Source organism: Pelodiscus sinensis, chromosome 10, assembly GCF_049634645.1.
Source record: "Pelodiscus sinensis isolate JC-2024 chromosome 10, ASM4963464v1, whole genome shotgun sequence".
NCBI lineage: Eukaryota > Metazoa > Chordata > Testudines > Trionychidae > Pelodiscus > Pelodiscus sinensis.
Genome location: NC_134720.1, coordinates 48,457,077 through 48,479,127, shown reverse-complemented (window position 1 = coordinate 48,479,127; position 22,051 = coordinate 48,457,077). Strand labels below are relative to the sequence as shown.

The following is a 22,051-nucleotide window of genomic DNA, read 5'->3' as shown; positions in this document are numbered from 1 at the left end:
TGACACGGCCCGTCTGCGGCCCCAGGACGCACGTGGCCCGGCGCTGCGCTGGGGGAACGTGAGCCGCCGGCCTGGCGCGGTGGCCGCTGAGAGCCGCTCTGTTGTCCTGTGTCCAGCCACCGGCAGCCATCCTGCCAGGCATCTAATAAAGCGAGTCATGTTACTGCACCTCCGTGTGGGCGCCTCCTTGGCGGGGTTCTGCTGCTTCCCGGCGGGGGCCGCCTGCAATCTCCAGGCAGGGACACCGACCAGCATGGGCCTGGCCGGGCGTTGCCACCTTCGCGTAGGCCGGATCGCGAAGGGATGGCATCCCGGGGCCCAGCCCCCTGTCCCATAGGGTCCCCCCACTCTGGCCAGGCCTGCCCCAGCGGGGCCCCCCCACTCCGCATCAAAGGGAAGCCAGCTCCCCCCCCCCCAGGCTGCAGTGGCCACGGTGACGCTGCCCCCTCACGCACGTGGCCGTCAGGCGCTATCTGGGAACGCGGCTGCCTTATCTCGCATTCCAGGGGCCGGTGCCATTGGACACCTTGCTAATTATGGGCATCTCCAGGCTCCGGCCGCCCTCCCGCCCCTCCCCCAGCTCGCTTTCCCAGTACAGACCCGTCTCCTCCCTGGGCCTGCACCAGCGCCATGGCCGCCCTCAGCGCGTCCTCCACCTACCGCTCGGAGCGGATCAGCACCTACAGCCAGAACGCCCCGCCCGGCGAGCCCTGCTTTGAGCCCCGCGGGCGCTTTGGTGAGGAGGGGGAGGGGAGCGCCCTGCGCCCACGGCCCCCTTTGCCACGCGGGCCCCGGAGTCCGATGGATACGCAGGTGGGGGGTGGGGGGGGGCCGAACCCCACACATCTCGGCATGCGACAGCCACTGCTTGCCCAGGCTATGGAGGCTCACAAAGGTGAGAGCCTACTACTGCTGCCAGCTCTGGGGTCCTCCTGCAGGGGGAGGCTTGTGCTTCCCAGACTATGGGCCTGAGTCAAAGCCCCAGACCACCCCGGCAGGGCCTTGCCTTTACCTCCAGGCCGGTGGGGAGATGCAGCCCCCCCGCCCCCCGGGGCCTGGGGTGGGCAGCCAGCCCCTGTGATCCCCAGCGCCCAGGGCTGTGCTCACCCTTCAGGGGGATGTGGGGGCTGCTTCTCCAGGGGCCGTGGGCCCAGGGAGGAGACGGGCCTTCAGCCATCCCTTCCCGGCCCGGGTGGGGCACTGCCTGGCAGACAGCAGTTCGGCTCCTGCCAGCATTCGGGTGAGGGGGCTTCCGCCCAGGCAGCCCCCCGGCTTGCCAGCCAGCCCCTCCCCCACGAGCCAGACTGGCCTCCCCCCCCCCCCCCCCCCCGAGTCAGTCCCACTGCCAGGTAGACCCCAGTGAGCTAGCTGGGCCCCCTGGGACTCGTCCCACCTCCCCTTGCAGCCCCCTTGCTTGCCAGCTAGACACCCCCCACCAATGGATCCCGCGAGCTCCCACTAGCCAGCCCTCCCTTCCAACAGACCCCCACTCGCTAGTCAACCCCCCCCCATCTGCCTGCAGCCCCCCCCCCCCACCAAAAGCAGCCCCTCCCCCATGCCTGCCCTACAATTGGCCTATTTGGCCTGAGTACACTCAAGGGCTCAGTCCCCACCCCCCTGCCATGAAGGCCCCTCAGGGTGACATGGACCCCACACTGCACCGGGGGGGAGGGGACTGAGCCCCCGTGGGGGGGGGACAGGAAGCCCCAGCGTGTCCCTGCCTGGCATGTGCCAGCCTGGACTGCACCCTGACACCCCCCCAATGCCACCCACCCTCCCCCCCACTGCGCCATCACCCCCACTGCTCCCCATCTCGGCCCCTGGAGACTCCTGGCTCCGTCACCCACCCACCGCCCTTCCTCTGGGTCACTGTGTCTCCACCTGCCCCGTGCAGGGTCCCCGGGGTCCGTGCGCCCCTGCAGCCTGGGCGGCAACGTACGAGCCGGGGGCGACACGTACCAGGTGACGGCCGACGTGAGCCAGTTTGAGCCGCAGGACGTGGTGGTGACCACGTACAACTACCACATCGTCATCCAGGCCGAGAAGGTGAGTGGTGGGGGGGGCGGCTGGGACCCAGGAGTTTCTCCCCCCCAGCCAGCAATCCTGCCCCACTCTCTTTGGGAGAGGCTGGGCTGGCGAAGCTGCGCTCAGCCCCTTGGCCGGCCGGCGCGTGCCGGGCGCTCACGGGGGTGTCTGTCTCCCCGGCAGGTGGCAGAGGATGGCACCGTGTCCAACACGTTCAGCCACAAGTGCCAGCTCCCCGAGGACATGGACCCCATGTCTGTCAGCTGCGCCCTCACCGACGCGGGCCTGCTGGTCATCAACGCCAAGCGCAGCGCGGCTGCCCGGGGGGGCGAGGCGCCCCAGCCGCTGTTCCGCACGGAGGTCAAGCTGTGACGCCGCTGGGCACCGCCCCCCCCCCCCGCTCTGGCACGTGTGCGGCGAGTCGGGACCGCACACGGGAGGCCCCCTTTGCACGGCGGGCGGGGGCAGCGGGGGGGTCCCAGCATGCCCTGCGGTAGGCGGACTGGCTCCATCGGGGCAGTGCATGCTGGGGCTGCTGGCTCCGTGGGTCAGCCCAGCTGTCTCTGCCCCGGGGGCCGTCCTGTGGGGCTGCTGGCTCCCAGCACCTGACCCCGCCTGGCTGTTGACCTGTTTGGAATAAAGGCTTCCCCCACACAAGGCTCAGTCTGGGCTATGGGCCATGCCCCGAGCTGGGAGGGGAGCAGCCTCGGCTCCTCCCTGCCCGCCCCTTGGCTCAGCCCAGCGGCCTCTGTGCTGGTGCCATTTCCCTCCCCCTTGCCCCAATGTGCTGGGACGAGCCCAGCAGCGGCCACCCCAGGGCCTGAGCCAGCTGGGCCCACAGGCAGAGAGCACAGAGGCTCCTTGTGTGGCAGTAAAGGGGCAGGGAGCCCACAGCAGGGGGGGAGGGCTACGCCTGTTCCCAGCCTTTCTTGATTGGGGTGTATGTGTGTGGGGGGGAGAACCGCCCAGTCCCATCCCCAAGTCCCTGTCCCATGTGGTTTGGCTGCAATAGCAGCCCCCTCCAGTGGCAGGTTGGGGTAGGAGCAGCGCCCGGTGCCAGGCTCTGGCTGGATCCCGTAGCAATGGGCCCAGCCTGGGCACTGCGGGGGGGAGCCTGGCACACAGCAGTCGCTCTTTGGGTTACTTCATTGCTCTAGTTATAAAGTCCTTTTATTAAATTAATATAAAAATCTCTGTATTTACATCCTGGCCCGTGCCGGGGCCCCGCAGCCTGGGCTGCTGGCCCCAGGCTCTGAGCCCTCGGACCCCACCCGGGGCCAGGCAGGAGCAGCCACGCTGGGGAGGGGCTCAGGGGGAGCCCCAGCTGTTCACCCCAGGCGGCCAGGCCAGAGGCGAGTGTAAGGCCAGTGGCCCTCGTCCCTGCCCCAGACTACAACCCGCCCTGAGAGGTAGCACGATTGACAGACTCGATTGGAGATTGACTAGTGCAGGGGGGGGCACTGTGGCTCAGGACTGAGGAGCAGCTGCAGGTTAAGCCAGGCCGAAGGAAACTGAGGGGCACTGGCTGACCTGGGTATGGGTGGAGCCCACGGCAGTGGAGCTGGGGGCAGGCCATGGCTGTGGGGCGGGATCGAGGGGCACGGGCAGAGCCCAGGGCCCGTGTACCCAGCGGAAGGGCAGCAATCAGGCGGGATCGAGGGGGCATTCTGCCCCCAGGAACCCTGCGCCAGCTGCCCAGTGACCCTCGCCCAGGACTTTCCCCTTCCCCACGCAGGGCTGCCAGGGCGGCTCCAGGCAGCGGTTCCTGGGGCTCTGCCCTGCGCCAGGCCGGGTGGCAGCGGGCGCGACTGGCAGCGCGGGGTGCCAGGCGTCAGGCACACAGGCAGTGTCCGTGGTGTCTGTCAGCAGCAGGGGCGGGCTCCCCCCGCCGGCCCCGCCCTCACTGGCACTTGTCGTCCGTCTCCGAGGGGCTGGACTCGCGGGGGATGGAGAGGCGCTGGCGCCGGTCCCACAGCTGCTGGATGTCCGTGGTCTCCGTCTCGCTGCTGCTGGCGGTGCTGTCCCGGAAGCTGGCCAGAGGCGGACGGACCTTCACGCCCTTGGCCGTGACCGAGCCCTCGATGGCCGTGCGCAGCTGGGGGCAGACAGGGCTCGGCAGTGTGGCACGAGGCACCCTCCCCACACGGGCCCAGCCGCACCGGGCAGCTGGGCCCTCCCCCAGCTATAGGGTCTCCTGGTCAGGGGAGACGGTACAGCCTCCCAGGCGGGTGGTGGCACCGTGTGCTCTGGGGCGGTGGATGGGGGAAGGGACCTTTGCTCCCCCCCGGGAAGGCTCAGGGGTTCTGTTCCTGCCCCCACATGACAAGACCCACAGGGCTGATCCCCCCCCCACCCGGGGGATGTTTGGAAGGTGCCACCGGGCCTGCTCACCTCTTTGAGGGTCACCATGCCGATGAGGCGCCCAATGCTGGTCACGTACGCGTGGTCCACGCCCAGCAGGGAGAAGATGTTGTGAGTCTGCAAGAGAGGCAGGGGCTCAGGGCTTGCGGGCTGGGGAGCTGGCCAGGACCCCACTGGGGCTGGGGGCCTGCAGGGCTGGGAGAGCCTGAGGGGGGCCTGCAGGGCAGCCCCAGGGATGGGGAGTGAGCGGAGCTGCAGGGAATGTGGGAGGTTGGTCCAGAGCTAAACCCGTCATGCCAATGTTTGACTGGGGCAATGCTGTGCAGGGCAGTGGGCACCATGGGGGGCTGGGTTTGGGCTGCCAGTGCCCCCCCCCCGTGCCATGCAGCAGCTGTGTGCCCTCAGGAGCGTGCCGCCCCAGGGCCAGGCCGCCCGCCCCACCTTGTGCAGGGAGGTGCGCTCCACCAGCTGGAAGGGAGCCGGGTCGATCTTGCAGTTGTTGAAGTTCACAAGCTGGTCCAGCTGCTGCTCCTCCCACTCCACGAGCTGAAAGGCAGAGGGGCCGTGGGGCTCTCAGGGACAGCAGCCTGGGCATCGGCAGACAGGCCGGGCCCACGGCCCAGTGCTTTCCCACAGCTGGCCTGGGGGAGGGGGGGGTGAAAGCTGCCTGGGCTCGGGGGGGGGGGGGGGGACAGAGCACAGGGAGGTGACAGCCCCGATCCAGCCCAGGGCAGGGGACTGGATGGCTTCTGGGGTGGGAAGTCGGACGCCGCTCGAGGGCGTTGGCTTTCCCCAGCCCCAGGGCAGGGACTGGCTGGCAAAGGGGGCAGGAAAGGGGACATGTGGCTTTCCCCCCCCACCGATCTGGCCCCAGGGCAGGGACTGGCTGGCTCGGGGGTGGGGAACGAGATGCCCCCTCAGAGGTGACAACTTGGCTCAGGCCGGGTGGGTTACACGAGTTGGGTGCCCCGCTCGCCAGCCCCCCCAGCCCTCACTCCCGGTGCCAGCCCCGCTCAGCCCTGCATCCGCATTGGCCCCAGCGGGAGCTGCAGGCTCCAGTGAGCTGTGGCTCTGCCTGGCGGTAAACACCTCCCACCAGCTCCATGCGTGCCAGGCCCTGCCCGGTGCCCAGTCCCCTCCCCCCCCCCCCCGGCCAGGTGGTGGCCTCTGCCCGGCTGGGTCAACGTCACAAGCTATAAGGTAGAGAATGGAGGGAGCCTTTCCCAGCTGCCTGCACCTGGAGGATTGATCCTCCCTTATCTACCCCTGCTCTGCTGGACCTATGGGCAGAATGGGGAGGGACTGCCCTGCCTCCAGGCCCCTGCAGGGCAGCGCTGGGCAGGGGCCACGGGGCACAGGACCTCAGCTCCAGGCAGGTGGAGCGGCTGGGGCGTATTCACCGGGCGAGTGCCACAAGGGCGTGGCAGGGCGGCGGGGGCTCCCCAGGCTCTCTCCTGGCTCGTGGAGGGCCCCTGAACGAACTCGCTGCACGTGGCAGGCAGCACCTGCCCACATGCCCCCCACTGAGGAGCTGGGGTCCCCTCGCTGCCCCAGGCCAGCACAGCTGGGGAGCAGGGCAGAGGAATCCCTTTGCTCTGTGCCAGCTGGCCAGGGGCAGTCCCCCACCAAGACAGGAGGCATCAGCCCTGGGCGTCCCACCAGTGTGGCCCTTGTCCCGGGGAGGGGCAGGGCTGGTGTGCCTGGCCCCGGTGCTCACCTCAGCGGGGGTCATCTCGCCGGGCAGCTCGTACTGGTCCTGCAGGAGAGGGAGGGAGGCAGAGCGTAAGCCAGGCCGTGGGGCCGGGAGCCGGCACGTGCCCAGGCGGCCTGGGGGTGCAAAGCCAGGTGGGACGTGCGGGTACATGCCCCGGTGGGCACTGACCAAGCGAGCTTGGGGCTCCCTCCAGCCCCCCGGCTCACAGCACAGCACTGACTGTGGGCACGGGGCTCCCCAGCCCACGCTCCCCTGACTGGCCCTGCAGGGTGCCCGTAGCCCCAGACACCACCTCTCTGCACACTGCTACAGAGCTGCCCCCTCCTGCATGGAGCAGCCCCCCTGCCTCCCAAGGCCTGTGGGGCTGACAGGAGGCTCAGCAGAAGGAGAGGAAGGGCTTCAGGCCCTGGCATAGGAGCCGCAGGTTCGAGTCCCTGCCCCCACTGCACCACGGGCTCCCCTTTGGCGAGTTCGCCAAGCCCAGCTGCCCAAAGTATTTAGACACTGGGCTCCCATGGATGTCGACAGAGGTAGGAGCCCAAGTATCCCAGAGGGGCTGGGCCTCTGTTCCCATCCAGTGGGTGGGGGTGGGGGTGTGCCTGCCTGCCCTACCCTGGGGGCACTCCAATCGCTCCTGGGGGCAGACAGAACGGTCCCCGGCCTGCAGGAGGGTGCAGCCCAGTGACCTCGCTCAGCTTCTCCTGGGTCAAGGGCAGCAGCAGGGGGACCTGCCTCTGGTTTGGCCACACAGGCGGGAGCCAGGTGGCAGCCGGCCGCTCCTCCCACACCTGGTGCTACCCTGGGGCGGGGAGGGGGCACGTGCCAAGCCAGGCTCCCTCCCCCAAAGGCTGATCCTTTACTCCAAGCTGCCCTGCCCATGGGTGATGAGTGACCCTATGGCTTGGGGAGACAGGCCGCTCCCCCCACTGTGGCCTGCTAGCCCCTGCCCCCCCATCCCCTGCAATGTGGTTGCTGGCCCTTGCCCCCTACCCACCCCAGGGTAGCACTCCCCCACCTCCCTGGGCTCCGGCGAGCTGGCCAGCAGGCATGGCACCGGGCTGGGCATGGGTGCCTTCCCCTGCCTAGGATACCTGGCTCTGGGGACAGGTGACATGCCCCTTTGTGCTGGCTGCCCCCAGCCATGCTGCTGCTCTGCTGTTCAGGGGCTCCTGGAGCCGCCTCTGCAGCCTGGCTCCCCCCCCCCCCCCCCCCGACAGGAAAGGCGCCAGCTCCCCGTCGGGAGCGAGGACCGCAGGCGTCAATCAGGCGCTCTCACTGGGCAAGGCAGATCAGCTGGGGGTGGAGCGATGATCACGGAGGCTCTGATTTCTGATTGGCTGGTAGGAGCGGATCGCGGCCCGACTGGCTGGTTGGAAGGAGCCTTAAAAAGCCCCCACTGGAGGATCAGCTGGGAGAGGGGAATCAGGTCAGGGGGTTCTGATTTCCGATTGGCTGGTAGGAGCGGATCGCGGCCCGATTGGTTGGAAGGAGCATTATCAGGCTCCCACAATCAGCTGGCTGAGGGTGAACAGGGAGGAGGGGTCCAATCAGGGACCGTACTGTGCTGAAGGTCCCCAGAGCTCAGGACGGGGCGGGTGTGTGTGTGTGTGGAGGGTGGGGGGTGGACACAGGAACTGCGCTTCCCCTAACCTTCCTCTGCAAGTGGCCAGCAGGCTGCGTGGGAGAGGGGCAGGCAGTGAGCAGGGATGCGTCTTTCTCACCCCTTGGGCAACCCTGCCCATCATCCAGGCATCAGGACTCCTGGATTCTACCCCTCTCAGCTGCTGTCTGGCTGCATGGCCTTGGGGTGGAGGTTGCCTTCCCCCTGAGTGCCTCAGTTTCCCTACCTGTAAGGAGGGGTGGTGACCCAGACCCTGGTGCGGCCGTGTGTGGCTCAGATTGGTGATTCCTGCATGCCCGGGGGGCTCTGCAGACCAGGCAGTCAGAGCTGTGGGTGCCCTCAGCACAGTACGGGGGGGTGGCGCCTGGCCCGTGAATGGCCGAGCCGTGGCACACACTTACTGTGACAGAAATGCGGACGCGCTTCGACTTGCGCTTTTCGGGCGGTGCTGAATGCTCAGCCTTTTTGGCCACGAGAAAAACAGGAGAGAAGACAGAGGCATTATGGGAAGCCGCAGCATCCTGGCCCAGCTCCATGCCCCCAGGACCTCGGAGGGGGGCTGGGCACAGAGCAAGGGCTATGGCGGTGGGGGTGCAGACCCCACTGGGGCAGGGGGGCGAGGGGCTCTCACCTCCATGGGCTCTGGGGTGGCACTGGTGCAGAAGAGGCTCTTGAGGGCGATGCCCGAGTGACCCGGGGTCCCAGCTGCAGAGACACAAGCAGAGAAACGTCTGTGCTAAGGGCAGCGAGCCAGGAGCCTGCCCGGCGCTGTGGGGGCCACGGGGGCAGGGGGCTCACCCGAGGGGCTCTCCACAAAACTGCTGGGAACTCGCTTGAGCGCCGGCTTCAGGGGCTTGCGGGACTCTCCGTGTGCCGGGGCCGACGACGATTCCTCCGTGCTGATCTGGGGGCAGCGAGAGTCACCTACAGGGAGCTGGCACCAGCCCCTCAGCCTGGGAGGGGAGGGGAGGGGCAGGTCCAGGCGTTTCAGCCCCAGCCCAGCGGGGTCCAGGGTGTGGGCCCGAGGTGTCCCATCCCCAGCCAGGTGGAATGGGGGCCCATGGATCCCAGCTCAGTCCAGGTCAGGGGGACGCAGGCCAATCTGGAGCAGCCTGGGCCAGAGGGGGTGTGGGTAGGCAGGGCGCAAGATGCACCAGCCAGGCCAGGAAGACGTGAGGTTTTACCCCTATTCAGTCGCTGACTGGCTGCACAGCCTTGGGTGGAGGTCCCTTCCCCCCCTTTGTGCCTCAGTTTCCCCACCTACAAGCAGGGGGTAGTTACCCTGGCCATGCCCCTGAGTAGCTGGGCAAGAGGAAGGGGGTGCCCCCCCCACTCCCGTGCGTTTCCCACCCCCCTCTGCCAACCTGGGACGCTGGGTGCTTTGGCGTTTCAAGCCCGTGGATCCTGGCGTGGCAGTGGGGTGGGGGATCCCCGCTGCCCCCCGCCTCTCACCTGGAACCGCACTCCCGTGTCAGACGCCCGGGGGCCGTCCTCGGCCTGGGGCTTTTCGGCGACGCTGTTCTGCCCGGCCTGCGCCCTCTCCCGCATGTACTGCAGGCGGCGCAGGTAGCCCAGCTGGTTGCTCAGCAGCGTCGCCACCTGCACCCGCTCGATGGAGCCCAGCAGGATCATGGACTCTGTGGGAGACCAGCCCCGAGGGGCCGCCGGCCCGTCAGCGTGGGGGTCACAGCTGTGCACGGCGTTCGCTTCCCCTGGCGTTAGAGCCGTCCCCTCCCCAGCCCCTGCGGGAGAGCCGCGTGTCTCCGTGCCGCAGGGCTCTGGGGGGCAGGGTGGGACCGGCGTGCCCTGCAGGGATCCTGGCTCCCAGCCCTGCCTGTCTGTCCATCTGTCCACAGGGCAGATGACAAACCCCCGCCCCAGCTCCCCTCTGACGCACCCCCAGTCAGGGTGGGGTCACAGAGTAGCTACCATATGGGCCTGAGCCTGCTTGGAAAGTGGGAGCTCTGGCGGGAAGACACAGGGGCCCCGGGCTCTGAGCTTGGGAGACAGGACTCCTGGGTCCTATTCCTGGCTTTGCCCCAGACTAGCTGGCTGACCTTGGATCAGTTCCTTTCCCTTCTGGGCCTCAGCTTTCCCTACCGCTCCCCGTTTGGGGAGGACAGGGTCGCGGGTTCGAGTCCCGGCTCCCCTGCAGTCTGGTCGGGTCGGGAGGCGCTGTGGCAGGCGGGATAAAGGGCCTACCCGCGGTAAGGTGGAGGGGCGGGTTCCCTTGTGGCCTAGTGGATAGGGCTCTAGCCTGGAGAGGAGGGGACACAGATCAGTGCCCAGAGAAGGGAAGGGACCACCAGGGTCTCCTACAGCAGGGCCTGGCCGCCCAGGTCTGCTCCCTGCCCACCAGCGTGCCTGCAGGATGCTGAATCCAGGCTGATGAACTAGGGGGTCACCAAATGAAATTAACTGGTAGCAGGTTTAAAACAAACACAAGGAAGTATTTCTTCACACAGGCAACCTGTGGAACTCCTTGCCAGAGGATGTGGTGAAGCTCAAGACTATAACAGGCTTCAAAGAAAGAGCTAGATAAATTCATGGAGGACAGGCCCATCGATGGCTATTAGTCAGAAGCTGGAATCACTTGATGATTCCCGGCTCTGTTCAGTCCCTTGGGGGCGCCTGGCATTGGCCACTGTCAGCAGACGGGACACTGGGCTGGACGGACCTTTGGGCTGGCCCAGTCTGGCCGCTCTTATGACGAGAGTCAGTGACATTTGGGTGCTGACCCATCTGCTCGCTCTGGGGCCCAGCCTGGGGCTCTGGGGACAGGCAGGGTGGCCCCATGGTGCCCACAGGCAAGAACTGAGAGTCCCTGCAGCAGGCTCTAGCTGGCAGCTCATGTGTGATGGATTGGAGGGTCTCAGCCAACAGCAGAGCCCTGAGCCCCACCCGCTGCAGAAAGGCCCATCCCCCCCACCCCTGTTTACTCGGTGGGGGTGGGGGAGGATCCATTGAAAAGAGCTTGCACTGGCCTTCCTGTTTCCGCGTAACTTTACAGATTGCCATGGTAACGCAGCATCCTCGTTGCTACGGTAACACGACAGAGGAGATAAATGTCAGAGCGGGCAGGCGTCTGGCACAGGACGCGCTCAAGGCCCGGCCCCTCGCCAGAGCCTGGGGGAGCCACGTGCCCTTTGGGGAAGCCTGGGGGGGCCAGGGTGGGAAGGGGGTTCCTGACAGCCACTGCGCAGGCAGCCTGCTGTGCCCGGGAGGGCTGTGCTGGCCCAGGGAATGGGCACGCGGGGGTGGCCCTGCCCAGCCTGAGCAGGGCACCAGGAGTTTGCCCCCCACCCTGTGGCACCGCCTGCTCCTGTGCATCCCCTCTCCCCCCCCCGGCTCACCCGCCGACTCCACCAGCGCCAGGCTCTTCAGCTTGGTGCTGTGCAGCACCTCCTGCAGGTGGCGGTACTTGCAGTTGAGGGTGACGTAGTGCACGTCCCGCACCATGATGTCCTCCACCCGCACGTTGTACTTCCTGAGGAGAGCAAGGCAGGGCCCTGAGCGTGGGGCGGGAGGGGCTGCCGGCAGGCCAGGGCATGGTCCCGCTGTTACTCAGCCCCGGGAACCCAGAGGCTGCAGGGACTCTTGGACCCCTTGCTGGGGCGTCCGAGCGCCGAGCCGAGCTCCTGAACTGGGTCCCTTTGAGCTCCCCAGTCTCCTGGGGAAGGGGGCCCTGGCAGCCACTTACTCCTGGTGCCCCCAGCCCAGCTCGGGCAGGTAGGGCAGCTTCTTGATGCGGATGATGCTGTCGTAGAGGGAGGGCTGCAGGCTCTGGGCCACGGCGTTGGCCAGGATGACCGCGATCATCACGGGCAGGATGTGGGAGATCTGGCCCGTCAGCTCGAAGACGATCACCGCGGTGGAGACCGTGTGGGTCACAGCGCCGGAGAGCGCGGCCGCGCCTGGCCGTGGCAGAGGGAGCCCCAGTCAGACCCTGGCGGGCTGGCCTGGCCCCGAGCCAGGCCCCATGGCGCTGCCCCACCGTGATGCCCCCCAGTGGGCCCTAGTGAGGGGGACCACGTGAACCCCACGGCGCAGCGCTCCCCCTCCAGCTGCTCTGCCAATCAGTCTGCACCAGCTCCCAGCCTCCCGCCCCTGCCTGCTCCCAACAGGGGCCAAGAGGTGAATTCAGCCCTGGCTCCCTAGGGACACCCCCCTCTGGGAAGCCCGGCCCACCCAGGAGCTTGGCAGGAGGGAGCTGCCCCCTGCACCATGAGCAGGTTCTCTGGGCCGTCGCACCAGCTGGGGCCTCTCCCCGGGCACGGGGACGCGGCACTTACCGACCACGGCGTAGCCGCCCGGCACGATGCGGTAGATGTTGCTGTCGGCGTGGATGCCATCTGGGAACCAGGCTGCCATGCTCTCCCCCACCAGCCGCCCGAAGGCCGCGCCTGGCCAAGGAAACGGGGTTCAGAGGAGGGTTGGGGGCAGCCCAGGGCCCTGCATGGCCACTTCGGGGAGGGGAGGAAACCAGTGGTACCCGGCTGACTCAGGGGTCAGTCGCTGCTCAGAGTGGGGAGGGCACTGGCTGCGTGCTTCCCTGGGACAGGGCACCGTGGCACTGGGCCCCCACCCCCAGCAGGGCGGAGCGGTACCAAAGCCCCGAGCCGGCCTGGTACCGCGGGAAAGGGCCTGCCCCGATGGCACCCCGGTGGCACCAGGACCCCAGGACGCTCATGGGGCACCAGCCACCCCAGGGAGCTGCCACTGCTGCCTAGGGAGACGGCCAGCACAAGGGCACTGCGGGTGAACCTCTGTCCTCTGCCTGGAGGGGCCGGCTGGCAGCTTGCAGAGGCACTGCCCCTTTGGGAGCTGGGCTGGCACCATGGGCGCTCGGCACAGGGAGGCCAGGAGAGCCTGCCAGGCCCGTACTCACCGATGACAAAGACGGGCATGAAGGCTCCGCAGGGCACCGGGATGGTGGTGGCCAGAGCGGACATCCAGAACTAGTGGCAGAGACGAGAGTTAGGGGCTGGCCGGCCAGCCAGGGCCTCCCCCCACCCCCAGACCACATCCACACAGCCAGGGCCCCGCCCACCCCCACCCAGACCACATCCACACAGCCAGGGCCCCGCCCACCCCCACCCAGACCACATCCACACAGCCAGGGGCAGACCCATTCCCGGCCAACCAGGGACCCCCCATCCCCACCCAGACCACATCCACACAGCCAGGGCCCCGCCCACACCCACCCAGACCACATCCACACAGCCAGGGCCAGACCCATTCCCAGCCAACCAGGCCCCCCCCCCCCCCGCCCCCGCAACCCAGCCAGACCAAGAGTCAGCTGAGCAGCCCCAGCGGGGGGGTGGGGGGGGCCCCACCTTCATAATGATGAAAACCACCAGAGTGACGAAGACATTGGCGTGCGGGTGCTTCCAAACCTCAGAGATGCCAACGTACTCGAACTCCTCGGCCAGACCCTGCTTGGCCCAGGTGCGGTTGTCAAACAGGGTCACCAGGGTGTCCTTCTGGCTGAGCTGGGGAGGAGGGCCACAGCAGGCAGGGTGAGCCCAGGGCACTGCCTCCACCCCATCTCTCCAGCCTCCCTAGGGTGCCCCCTGTCACGCGCTCCCTGCCCCACCCAGCTCAGCACCGCGTCTCGCTCTCTGGATGCTGGAGATCTGGGACACACCAGGGCTGGCAGCACTGAAGCTTCAGCTCCAGGTGCCAAGGTCCTGGGTGCAAGTCCCAGCGAGGGCAGGCGCAGGGCAGCAAGTGACCCTGAATGAGTGCTGGTGATACCCATTGGGCAGGGCTGCTGGGCTAGGGAAGAGGAGCAGGTTACCTGGCCAGCCATGAACTGTCCAAAGCCAGGTGGGAAGGTCAGCGTGGAGATGAGCAGAGTGACCAATGCGGGAAAAAGCAGGCGCCTGGGTGGGAGCAAGAGACAGAGCCAGTGATCCCACCGCACCCACCACAACTGCTCGCCGCTCTCCGGGAAGGACTAGCACCACCCTGCGCCCGGCAGCTCCCATGCCAGCAGCTGCTTCGCAGGATACCAAAGAGCCCAGCCAGCATGCAGAGCCCCACCCCGGTTAGACACTTGCTCCCCAACCTGAGTGCTCCCTCCACCTGCTCTCCAGCCAGGTCCGCATTCAGTATCCTCTCCTGCTATGGGCTCAGTGGGCCCCTCATCTCGGGAGCCCACAGCCACCACCTACTTTTTCATCAGGAAGCGGTTGATGGCCTTCTGCTTGCGCATGAACTGGACGATCTTGCGGTTGAAGTAGACGAAGAGAGCCCCTCCGAAGCCGCTGGCGATCCTGGGGAGAGGGCCGCAGGAGTGAGCCGCCACCACCGGGCAGCTACTGCTGAGATGGTCCCTTCAGGGGTGGGGGTGGCACAGAGACACCGAGGATGCCCCCCAGCACCTCATAGAGATCCCCCTCATCCCTCCCTCCCAGGAAGCGTCAGCTCTCGCCCCCCACCAGCAGTGCCCCTGCGAGGGGCTGGAGCGGGCGCTGGGCCGGAGGACCGAGGACTCACCCGATGACAGCGAAGGCAGGCAGCTCCTGCAGGTCGAAGGGGAAGTCCAGCCGGAAGCGGGTTTTGAACAGAGCCGTGATGGTCTCTGGGGGACGAGACAGGCCGGGGGGAGCACGTCACCCAGGGGACCTTGGGGGGACCTAGAGCCCAGACAGGCTGCCCCCGCCCACAGCAAACGCTCGCCACTCCGAGCACTCCGCCCCCTTGGGGCCAGCCCATGGGGCCGGGGCTGGAGACCCCATGGCCCTGTGCTGGACTCTGCAAAAAGCCCTTCACTCCCGCCCCCTGCCCCCAGCTCCCTGCCCCCAGCTCTGCCAATCTCCCTCACTCCCGCCCCCTGCCCCCAGCTCTGCCAATCTCCCTCACTCCCGCCCCCTGCCCCCGGCTCCCTGCCCCCAGCTCTGCCAATGCCCCCCACTCCCGCCCCCTGCCCCCAGCTCCCTGCCCCCAGCTCTGCCAATCTCCCTCACTCCCGCCCCCTGCCCCCAGCTCTCTGCCCCCAGCTCTGCCAATGCCCCCCACTCCCGCCCCCTGCCCCCGGCTCCCTGCCCCCAGCTCTGCCAATCTCCCTCACTCCCGCCCCCTGCCCCCGGCTCCCTGCCCCCAGCTCTGCCAATGCCCCCCACTCCCGCCCCCTGCCCCCGGCTCCCTGCCCCCAGCTCTGCCAATGCCCCCCACTCCCACCCCCTGCCCCCGGCTCCCTGCCCCCAGCTCTGCCAATGTCCCCCACTCCCGCCCCCTGGCTCCCAGCTCCCTGGCACCCCAGCTCTGCCAATGCCCCCCACTCCCGCCCCCTGCCCCCAGCTCCCTGCCCCCAGCTCTGCCAATGTCCCCCACTCCCGCCCCCTGCCCCCAGCTCTGCCAATGTCCCCCACTCCCAACCCGTGGCCCCCAGCTCCCTGACCCCCCAGCTCTGCCCCTGCCCCCAGCTCCCTGGCACCCCAGCTCCGCCAATGTCCCCCCCTCCCACCCTCTGCCCCCAGCTCCCTGGCACCCCAGCTCTGCCAATGTCCCCACCTCCCAACCCCTGCCCCCAGCTCCCTGGCACCCCAGCTCTGCCAATGCCCCCCACTCCCACCCCCTGGCTCCCGGCTCCCTCACACCCCAGCTCTGCCAATGCCCCTCACTCCCACCCCCTGGCTCCCGGCTCCCTCACACCCCAGCTCTGCCAATGCCCCCCACTCCCACCCCCTGGCCCCCGGCTCCCTCACACCCCAGCTCTGCCAATGCCCCCCACTCCCACCCCCTGGCTCCCGGCTCCCTCACACCCCAGCTCTGCCAATGCCCCTCACTCCCACCCCCCAGCTACTCCAAGCCTGGGCTTCCCCAGCCCCCAGCTCTGCCCCTCAATGCCCAATCCCGGCCCCTGCCTCTCCCAGCCGTGGGCCCCCCCAGCCCGCACCTTCGTCCTTGTTCCACACGGCGAGCACGCGGAAGATGAAGGCGCTGAAGGTGGCGGCGAAGAAGCCGCGCCAGTAATTGCGGACGGCGAAGAAGGTGGAGGTGACCTCGATGCTGAAGAGGACACCTGGGGGTGGGGGGGGAGAAGCGGTGCTGCCACCATGGCCCCTTAACACACAGGGGGCTCTGCTCCAGGCAAGATGGGCCTCCCTGCCAGCCCAGGCGCAGCCCATACGGGGGCCAGCCCGGGGAGCACCAGGCCCAGCCCCCCCCGAGGGCACCCCCACTTGGCCAGGCCCCATGCGCGCCAAGGCCTCGTGGCAGCAGCTGCTCTGCGTGGGCAGCGGCTGGGTTCTGTGGGCACCGTGTGCTTAGCCCCCTAAGGGCACAGTAGCCATTTGCAGCGGACACCAGCCGGGAGAGGGCCCTGAGCCGGCCCTCGACAGAGCCAAGGCCCCCCAGCCAGCCAGCTGGGCAGCTGCCCCCCGCAACGAGCAGCTCCAGGGGGCCATGCAAGTGGGCAACAACGCTTGGGCATGGGAGGAGGCCAGCCCTTCTCGGGGGGCAGGGCACGGGGAGCCTGGCTGGGGCAAGCAGGAGGGACACGTGCAGACGGACAGACGGACGCTGCCCAGCCCGGCGGGAACGAGCGAAGAGTTAGACACGTCACCAACCTAGGAGCACAGGGCTGCGAGGGAGCCGTGGGGCCGGAGCTGGGCCTCCCTGGAGCGCAGAGCAGTGGGGAAAGGAGGAGACATTACACCTTCGGGCTGCCCCCGCCCTGGGCACAGACCCTGGGAACCCCGTGAGGCTGGGTGAGCGTCTCTGGGTGCCTGCAGCTGGGAGGCCCGTACGGGCTGGGCTGGCGCCGTGGGGCTGTGTGCCCACGGCCTGGGCAGGAGGGGAAGCGAGAGGCCACAGGAGGGGAGAGCGGGGGGTAGGGTTAGGGGCTAATCCAGGCACTACTGTGAAGAGAGGGGAAAGTGGGGGGCTGGGCTGGAAGCCCATGTTCATTAGGCTGCGCCTCCTCATAACACCCGCCTGTGTCCAGCCCCCTGCCACAGGGGGTGCCTGGTGGGGATCGCAGCAGCCTGGGGGGCAGAGGTCACGGCCTATCCCACTACACCAGGATCTCGGGGCGGTGGGGTGCGTAGGCGGCGGCACTGCTCCCAGGCTGCCTGCTGAGGCCTCTGGGACGGCAGCTCCGCTGGAGGGTGAGGTTAGCTCCGAGCCGAGGGGCGCTATGGGATCTGGCGGGGCGGAGGGGGAAGGGGCAGGCAGGGCCCAGCCCCACAGCCTGCATGGCCGGCCCTACCTCCGATGGGGGCAGCAAAGCAGCAGCCGACGCCCACGGCACAGGCAGCCGCCAGCATCTCGATATTGCGGGACTCGTTCTGCAAGGGGAGAGCAGGAGACAGTCGAGAGCAGTGGCCAGCAAGAGCCCCCCGTGGAAACGCTCCGGGCAGCCACGCCCACAGACACCCCAAAGGGCACAGACACGCCCCCGCCACGCCCAGACACCCCACAGGGCACAGACACAACCCCGCCACGCCCAGACACCCCACAGGGCACAGACACGCTCCCGCCACGCCCAGACACGCCCCCGCCACGCACAGACACGCCCCCGCCACGCCCAGACACCCCACAGGGCACAGACACGCTCCCGCCACGCCCAGACACCCCACAGGGCACAGCCACAACCCCGCCACGCCCAGACACCCCCACAGGGCACAGACACGCCCCCGCCACGCCCAGACACCCCACAGGGCACAGACACGCCCCCGCCACGCCCAGACACCCCACAGGGCACAGCCACGCCCCTGCCACGCCCAGACACCCCACAGGGCACAGACACGCCCCCGCCACGCCCAGACACCCCACAGGGCACAGACACGCCCCCGCCACGCCCAGACACCCCACAGGGCACAGCATCACCCCTGCCACGCCCAGACACCCCAACAGGGCACAGACACGCCCCCGCCACGCCCAGACACCCCACAGGGCACAGACACAACCCCGCCATGCCCAGACACCCCAACAGGGCACAGCATCGCCCCCGCCACGCCCAGACACCCCACAGGGCACAGGCACAACCCCGCCATGCCCAGACACCCCCACAGGGCACAGACACAACCCCGCCACGCCCACAGACACCCCAAAGGGCACAGACACGCCCCCGCCACGCCCAGACACCCCACAGGGCACAGACACAACCCCACCACGCCCAGGCACCCCAAAGGGCACAGACACGCCCCCGCCACGCCCAGACACCCCACAGGGCACAGACACAACCCCACCACGCCCAGACACCCCAAAGGGCACAGACACGCCCCCGCCACGCCCAGACACCCCCACAGGGCACAGACACGCCCCCGCCACGCCCAGACACCCCACAGGGCACAGCCTCACCCCCGCCACGCCCAGACACCCCACAGGGCACAGACACAACCCCGCCACAACCAGACACCCCCACAGGGCACAGCATCACCCCTGCCACGCCCAGACACCCCACAGGGCACAGCATCACCCCCGCCACGCCCAGACACCCCCACAGGGCTCAGACACCCCCACCACGCCCAGACACCCCCACAGGGCACAGCCTCACCCCCACCACGCCCACAGACACCCCCACAGGGCACAGACATGCCCCTACCATGCCCAGACACCCCTCCACAGGGCACAGTCATGACCCAGCCACGCCCAGAGACACCCCTCCTGGGGCTCCCCTGCCAGGGTCAGAGAGAACAAGCCCTAGCCCAGGGGATCCCAGCCTGGGCCTGCCCGGGCACCGCTCCCTTGGCACCCACCGGCCGCACAGCGTCGGCCTCTCACCTCGTAGATGCCTCCGAAGAGGGAGAGGAATTTGCAGAGCAGGGCGGCGCACATGCTGGCGATGTGGACGAAGGGCCCCTGTGGGGAGAGCGCCAGGGACGGTTACCCCGGGCAACCAGCCGGAAGCTGGGCGCCTCGCGGGCACCCCCCAGCTGGGCTGCCCACCCAGTGCACCTGGCCCACAGCCTGCGCCCCCTCCAGACATGGCCCAGCCGCTCCCCGGCCCCTCTTACCTCCTTGCCCAGGGGCATCCCGCTGCCCAGCGCGCAGGTCAGGCCGATGACCTTGGCCACGAAGGTTTTGAGGGTGAGATACTCCTTCAGCACCACGCCACGGAGGATGGTCTTCATCTCGGGGATGCCGGAGCCTGGGGAAGGGGGGAGGTGAGCACCCGGAGAGGGGGCAGGACCCCTCAGGGAGCCCCTCCTCCCCCATCGCTGTTTGTGGGGAGGGGGGAAATCCAGCCCCCACCCCAGGCTGGCGAGCCGGGCACAGGAGGGGGGAGTGACCCCGGCGTGGCCCCGCAGAGCAGGCTGGTGATCCCGGGGCAGGGAGCGGCTCCTACCCACGGCCTGCGGGGCCAGGATCTGGGTGAAGCCGGCTGAGAAGGTGATGAGCACCACAGGGTAGGTGATCCAGGCCATGTACTGCAGGAAGATGTTGGTGTCCAGGCCCCCGTACATCCACTTCTGGGCTGCGGGGAAATGGGGGAGGGTCACAGAGGGGGCTCGCTTGGATCAGGGTCGCTGGCTGCCCCCCTCCGGGGATCGCCCCCCAAGGGAGGGCAACAGGGCCTCATCCAAAGAGGCAAAACGCTACCACCGCCGGGAGCCACCATGTCCCGGGGCTGAACCCGCACCCACGGGGGAGACTCTAGCAACACCCGGCCACCCTGCGGACCCATGTCCAGCCTCCACCTGAGGCCACCTCCGGCCGACACCTACCCAGCCCCCCTGGGGGCCGCCCCCTGGCTGACACCTACCCAGCCCCCACCTGGGCCCCGCCCCCCTGGCTGACACCTACCCAGCCTCCTGGGACTCCGCCTCCTGGCTGACACCTACCCAGCCCCCACCTGGGACCCGCCCCCTGGCTGACACCTACCCAGCCCCCTGGGGTCCCGCCCCCTGGCTGACACCTACCCAGCCCCCACCTGGGCCCCGCCCCCTGGCTGACACCTACCCAGCCCCCTGGGGTCCCGCCCCCTGGCTGACACCTACCCAGCCCCCTGGGGTCCCGCCCCCTGGCTGACACCTACCCAGCCTCCTGGGACTCCGCCTCCTGGCTGACACCTACCCAGCCCCCACCTGGGCCCCGCTCCCCTGGCTGACACCTACCCAGCCCCCTGGGACTCCGCCTCCTGGCTGACACCTACCCAGCCCCCACCTGGGCCCCCCCCCGGCTGACACCTACCCAGGCCTCCCCTCAAATGACTTTATCCCTGGGCCATCCTGGCTGTGCCCTCAGGGTGCCAAGCAGACCAGCTGCCTGGCTCGCGCTGTGGGTATTTGGCGAATGGCTCCCAGCCCCCCTCACCTTGCAGGCAGGTGGCTATGGCGAAGTCCATGGCCCAGCTCACCAGCGCCATGACCAGCCCCAGCAGAATGAGGAAGATCCAGTCCTCGCCCACCTTGGAGATGAGGAACTTCTGGCATCGCACGGTGCAGACTGCGGGGAGAGTGTGGGAGCTGAATGGGGGGGAGGGCCCATCCTCCCTGCTCAGCCCAGGGAGCAAAAGGCTGTCTTTCACACTGGTGCCCAGACACCGTGGGGATGGGCACAGATCAGACTGACTGACAATATGGCAGCCTCCCCACACAGTCTCTTTGTAGTGATCCAGCTATGGGCCATTGGGCATGCGAGGGGGGGGGGGGAGATTGGGAGAGCATCCAGGACCCAGGCTGGGCAGAGCCTCAGGGGTTACTGCAGCTGAATTCCATGCCAGCTCCTCGAGGCAGGGCACAGGGGATGGGCAGAGGCAGCCTGTGCCCGCTCCAGCTATTCCTCCCGACTCCTGTCCTGGCCACAGGGACCTCGCAGAGGTGGTGTGTGTGTGGGGGGGGGAGCTTAGAGGAGAGAAGTCAGAGCACTCAGGGCAGCCAGGAGCTCCAGGGGCAGGGACACCCTGGGGCAGAGGGGAGCAGAGACCCTGGCTCCAGGAGGGCGCTGGCCAGAAGGACCCAGGGGAAGGAGAAGCTGGCCCAACGCTCCCTGGGGGAACCCAGGGGCCTTTGCCCACCCTAGGAGCTGGCCCAGGCACAGGGGAGGAGGCTGGCCCCTGTGGTACTTTGAGCGCCGGGGCACAGTTCAGCTCGTGTTCACTCGCCTGCTCTCGCCCAGGCCTCAGCCGCGCTGAAGTGCTGGAGGGAGGGCCAGGCAGAGCAGCCCAGCCCCGCGCCCCCAGCTAGGGCAGGATGGCAGAGAGGAGGGCTCAGCATTGCGCTCATCCACCCACCACTGAATCTGCTCCAGCCCAGAGCCCCCCTTGGCCCGGGAAGCACAGAGATGGGAGATGCTGGGGACACGGTCCCCCCACCCCACAGCTCTGCTGTGCCTCTTAGTCCCCACCCACAGCCCCTGCTAGCCCACCTCTAGGTGTGCCCACCCTCCCAACTCTGCCAATGCTCCCCAGCGCTGAGCAAAGATGCCCCTAGTGCCAATTCAAGATGGGAGCTGAGCTGTGGACAGCGCAGCAGAGATGGCTGCAGACCAAGACTCACAGTCTGCTTGTCTCACCCGCCAGACAACCCCAGGCGCTGACATTTACATCACTCAGGGGCCTGCCACAGCAGAGAGACTGCCAATGCCATGCCGGGGTAGTGCGAGAACTCCAGGGCTGGGGCACGGGAAAGGAGCTGGCACAGCGCCCCCTAGCGTCAGGCTGTGTGGCTGGAGATGGGCAGGGTGCTGTAAGGCAGTAGCACAGCGCCCTCTAGTGTCAGCCTGGGGATGGGCAGGGTGCAGTGGGGCAGCACCACAGCGCCCCCTATGGTCAGCCTGGAGATAAGCAGGGTGCAGCAGGAAAGCACCACAGCGCCCCCTAGCATCAGGCTGTGTGGCTGGAGATGGGCAGAGTGCAGTAGGGCAGCAACAGCAAAGCGCCCCCTAGTGTCAGCCTGGGGACCTGGAGATGGGCAGGGTGCAAAGGGACAGCAGCACCATAGCGCCCCCTAGTGTCAGCCTGGAGATAGGCAGAGTGCAGCAGGGATGCACCACAGTGCCTCCTAGCGTCAGGCTGTGTGGCTGGAGATGGGCAGAGTGCAGTGAGGCAGCAGCAGCACAGCGCCCCCTAGTGCCAGCCTGGGGACCTGGAGATGGGCAGGGTGCAGTGAGGCAGCAGCAGCACAGCGCCCCCTAGTGCCAGCCTGGGGACCTGGAGAAGGCAGGGTGCAGGGAGGCAGCAGCAGCACAGCGCCCCCTAGTGCCAGCCTGGGGACCTGGAGATGGGCAGGGTGCAGTGAAGCAGCAGCAGCACAGCGCCCCCTAGTGCCAGCCTGGGGACCTGCAGATGGGCAAGGTGCAGTAAGGCCGCAGCAGCACAGCGCCCCCTAGTGCCAGCCTGGGGACCTGGAGATGGGCAGGGTGCAGTGAGGCAGCAG

General features: G+C 68.3%; 2 protein-coding genes across 3 annotated transcripts in view; one reads left to right on the top strand and one right to left on the bottom strand.

Moving 5' to 3' along the window:
• The first annotated feature begins 302 nt into the window (after window positions 1-302).
• Window positions 303-2,981, top strand: LOC142830807 (heat shock protein beta-7-like). Its single transcript, XM_075938085.1, has 3 exons — window positions 303-736; window positions 1,895-2,046; window positions 2,209-2,981. Exons 1-3 carry the CDS (start codon window positions 631-633, stop codon window positions 2,395-2,397), a joined length of 447 nt encoding a protein of 148 aa, XP_075794200.1. The 5' UTR covers window positions 303-630; the 3' UTR covers window positions 2,398-2,981.
• Window positions 2,982-3,179: 198 nt separating this feature from the next.
• The window catches only part of LOC106733031 (chloride channel protein 2), a 42,418-nt gene continuing 23,546 nt past the window's right edge, over window positions 3,180-22,051 (bottom strand). Inside the window, exons 3-24 of one of the 2 annotated variants that reach the window (XM_075938078.1) lie at window positions 19,989-20,120; window positions 19,021-19,149; window positions 18,689-18,822; window positions 18,456-18,533; window positions 16,939-17,017; window positions 15,625-15,750; window positions 14,223-14,307; window positions 13,898-13,999; window positions 13,522-13,606; window positions 13,058-13,213; window positions 12,610-12,679; window positions 12,014-12,124; window positions 11,422-11,635; window positions 11,075-11,208; window positions 9,174-9,358; window positions 8,520-8,625; window positions 8,353-8,426; window positions 8,123-8,182; window positions 6,104-6,142; window positions 4,828-4,932; window positions 4,417-4,503; window positions 3,180-4,120 (exon numbers count right to left, since the gene is read on the bottom strand). In XM_075938078.1, coding sequence (XP_075794193.1) covers window positions 3,926-4,120; window positions 4,417-4,503; window positions 4,828-4,932; window positions 6,104-6,142; window positions 8,123-8,182; window positions 8,353-8,426; window positions 8,520-8,625; window positions 9,174-9,358; window positions 11,075-11,208; window positions 11,422-11,635; window positions 12,014-12,124; window positions 12,610-12,679; window positions 13,058-13,213; window positions 13,522-13,606; window positions 13,898-13,999; window positions 14,223-14,307; window positions 15,625-15,750; window positions 16,939-17,017; window positions 18,456-18,533; window positions 18,689-18,822; window positions 19,021-19,149; window positions 19,989-20,120 — 2,486 coding nt within the window. In that variant the 3' untranslated portion in view covers window positions 3,180-3,925. The remainder of the gene's footprint in view (window positions 4,121-4,416; window positions 4,504-4,827; window positions 4,933-6,103; window positions 6,143-8,122; window positions 8,183-8,352; window positions 8,427-8,519; window positions 8,626-9,173; window positions 9,359-11,074; window positions 11,209-11,421; window positions 11,636-12,013; window positions 12,125-12,609; window positions 12,680-13,057; window positions 13,214-13,521; window positions 13,607-13,897; window positions 14,000-14,222; window positions 14,308-15,624; window positions 15,751-16,938; window positions 17,018-18,455; window positions 18,534-18,688; window positions 18,823-19,020; window positions 19,150-19,988; window positions 20,121-22,051) is intronic. The other variant, XM_075938079.1, reaches the window with a different exon arrangement.

Bases quoted from the DNA above. Each gene is read 5' to 3' on its own strand.
- LOC142830807 (XM_075938085.1), top strand. From the start codon at position 631: ATGGCCGCCCTCAGCGCGTCCTCCACCTACCGCTCGGAGCGGATCAGC. The intron at 737-1,894 runs GTGAGGAGGGGG...TGCCCCGTGCAG, and splicing joins TGAGCCCCGCGGGCGCTTTG to GGTCCCCGGGGTCCGTGCGC. The intron at 2,047-2,208 runs GTGAGTGGTGGG...TCTCCCCGGCAG, and splicing joins TCGTCATCCAGGCCGAGAAG to GTGGCAGAGGATGGCACCGT.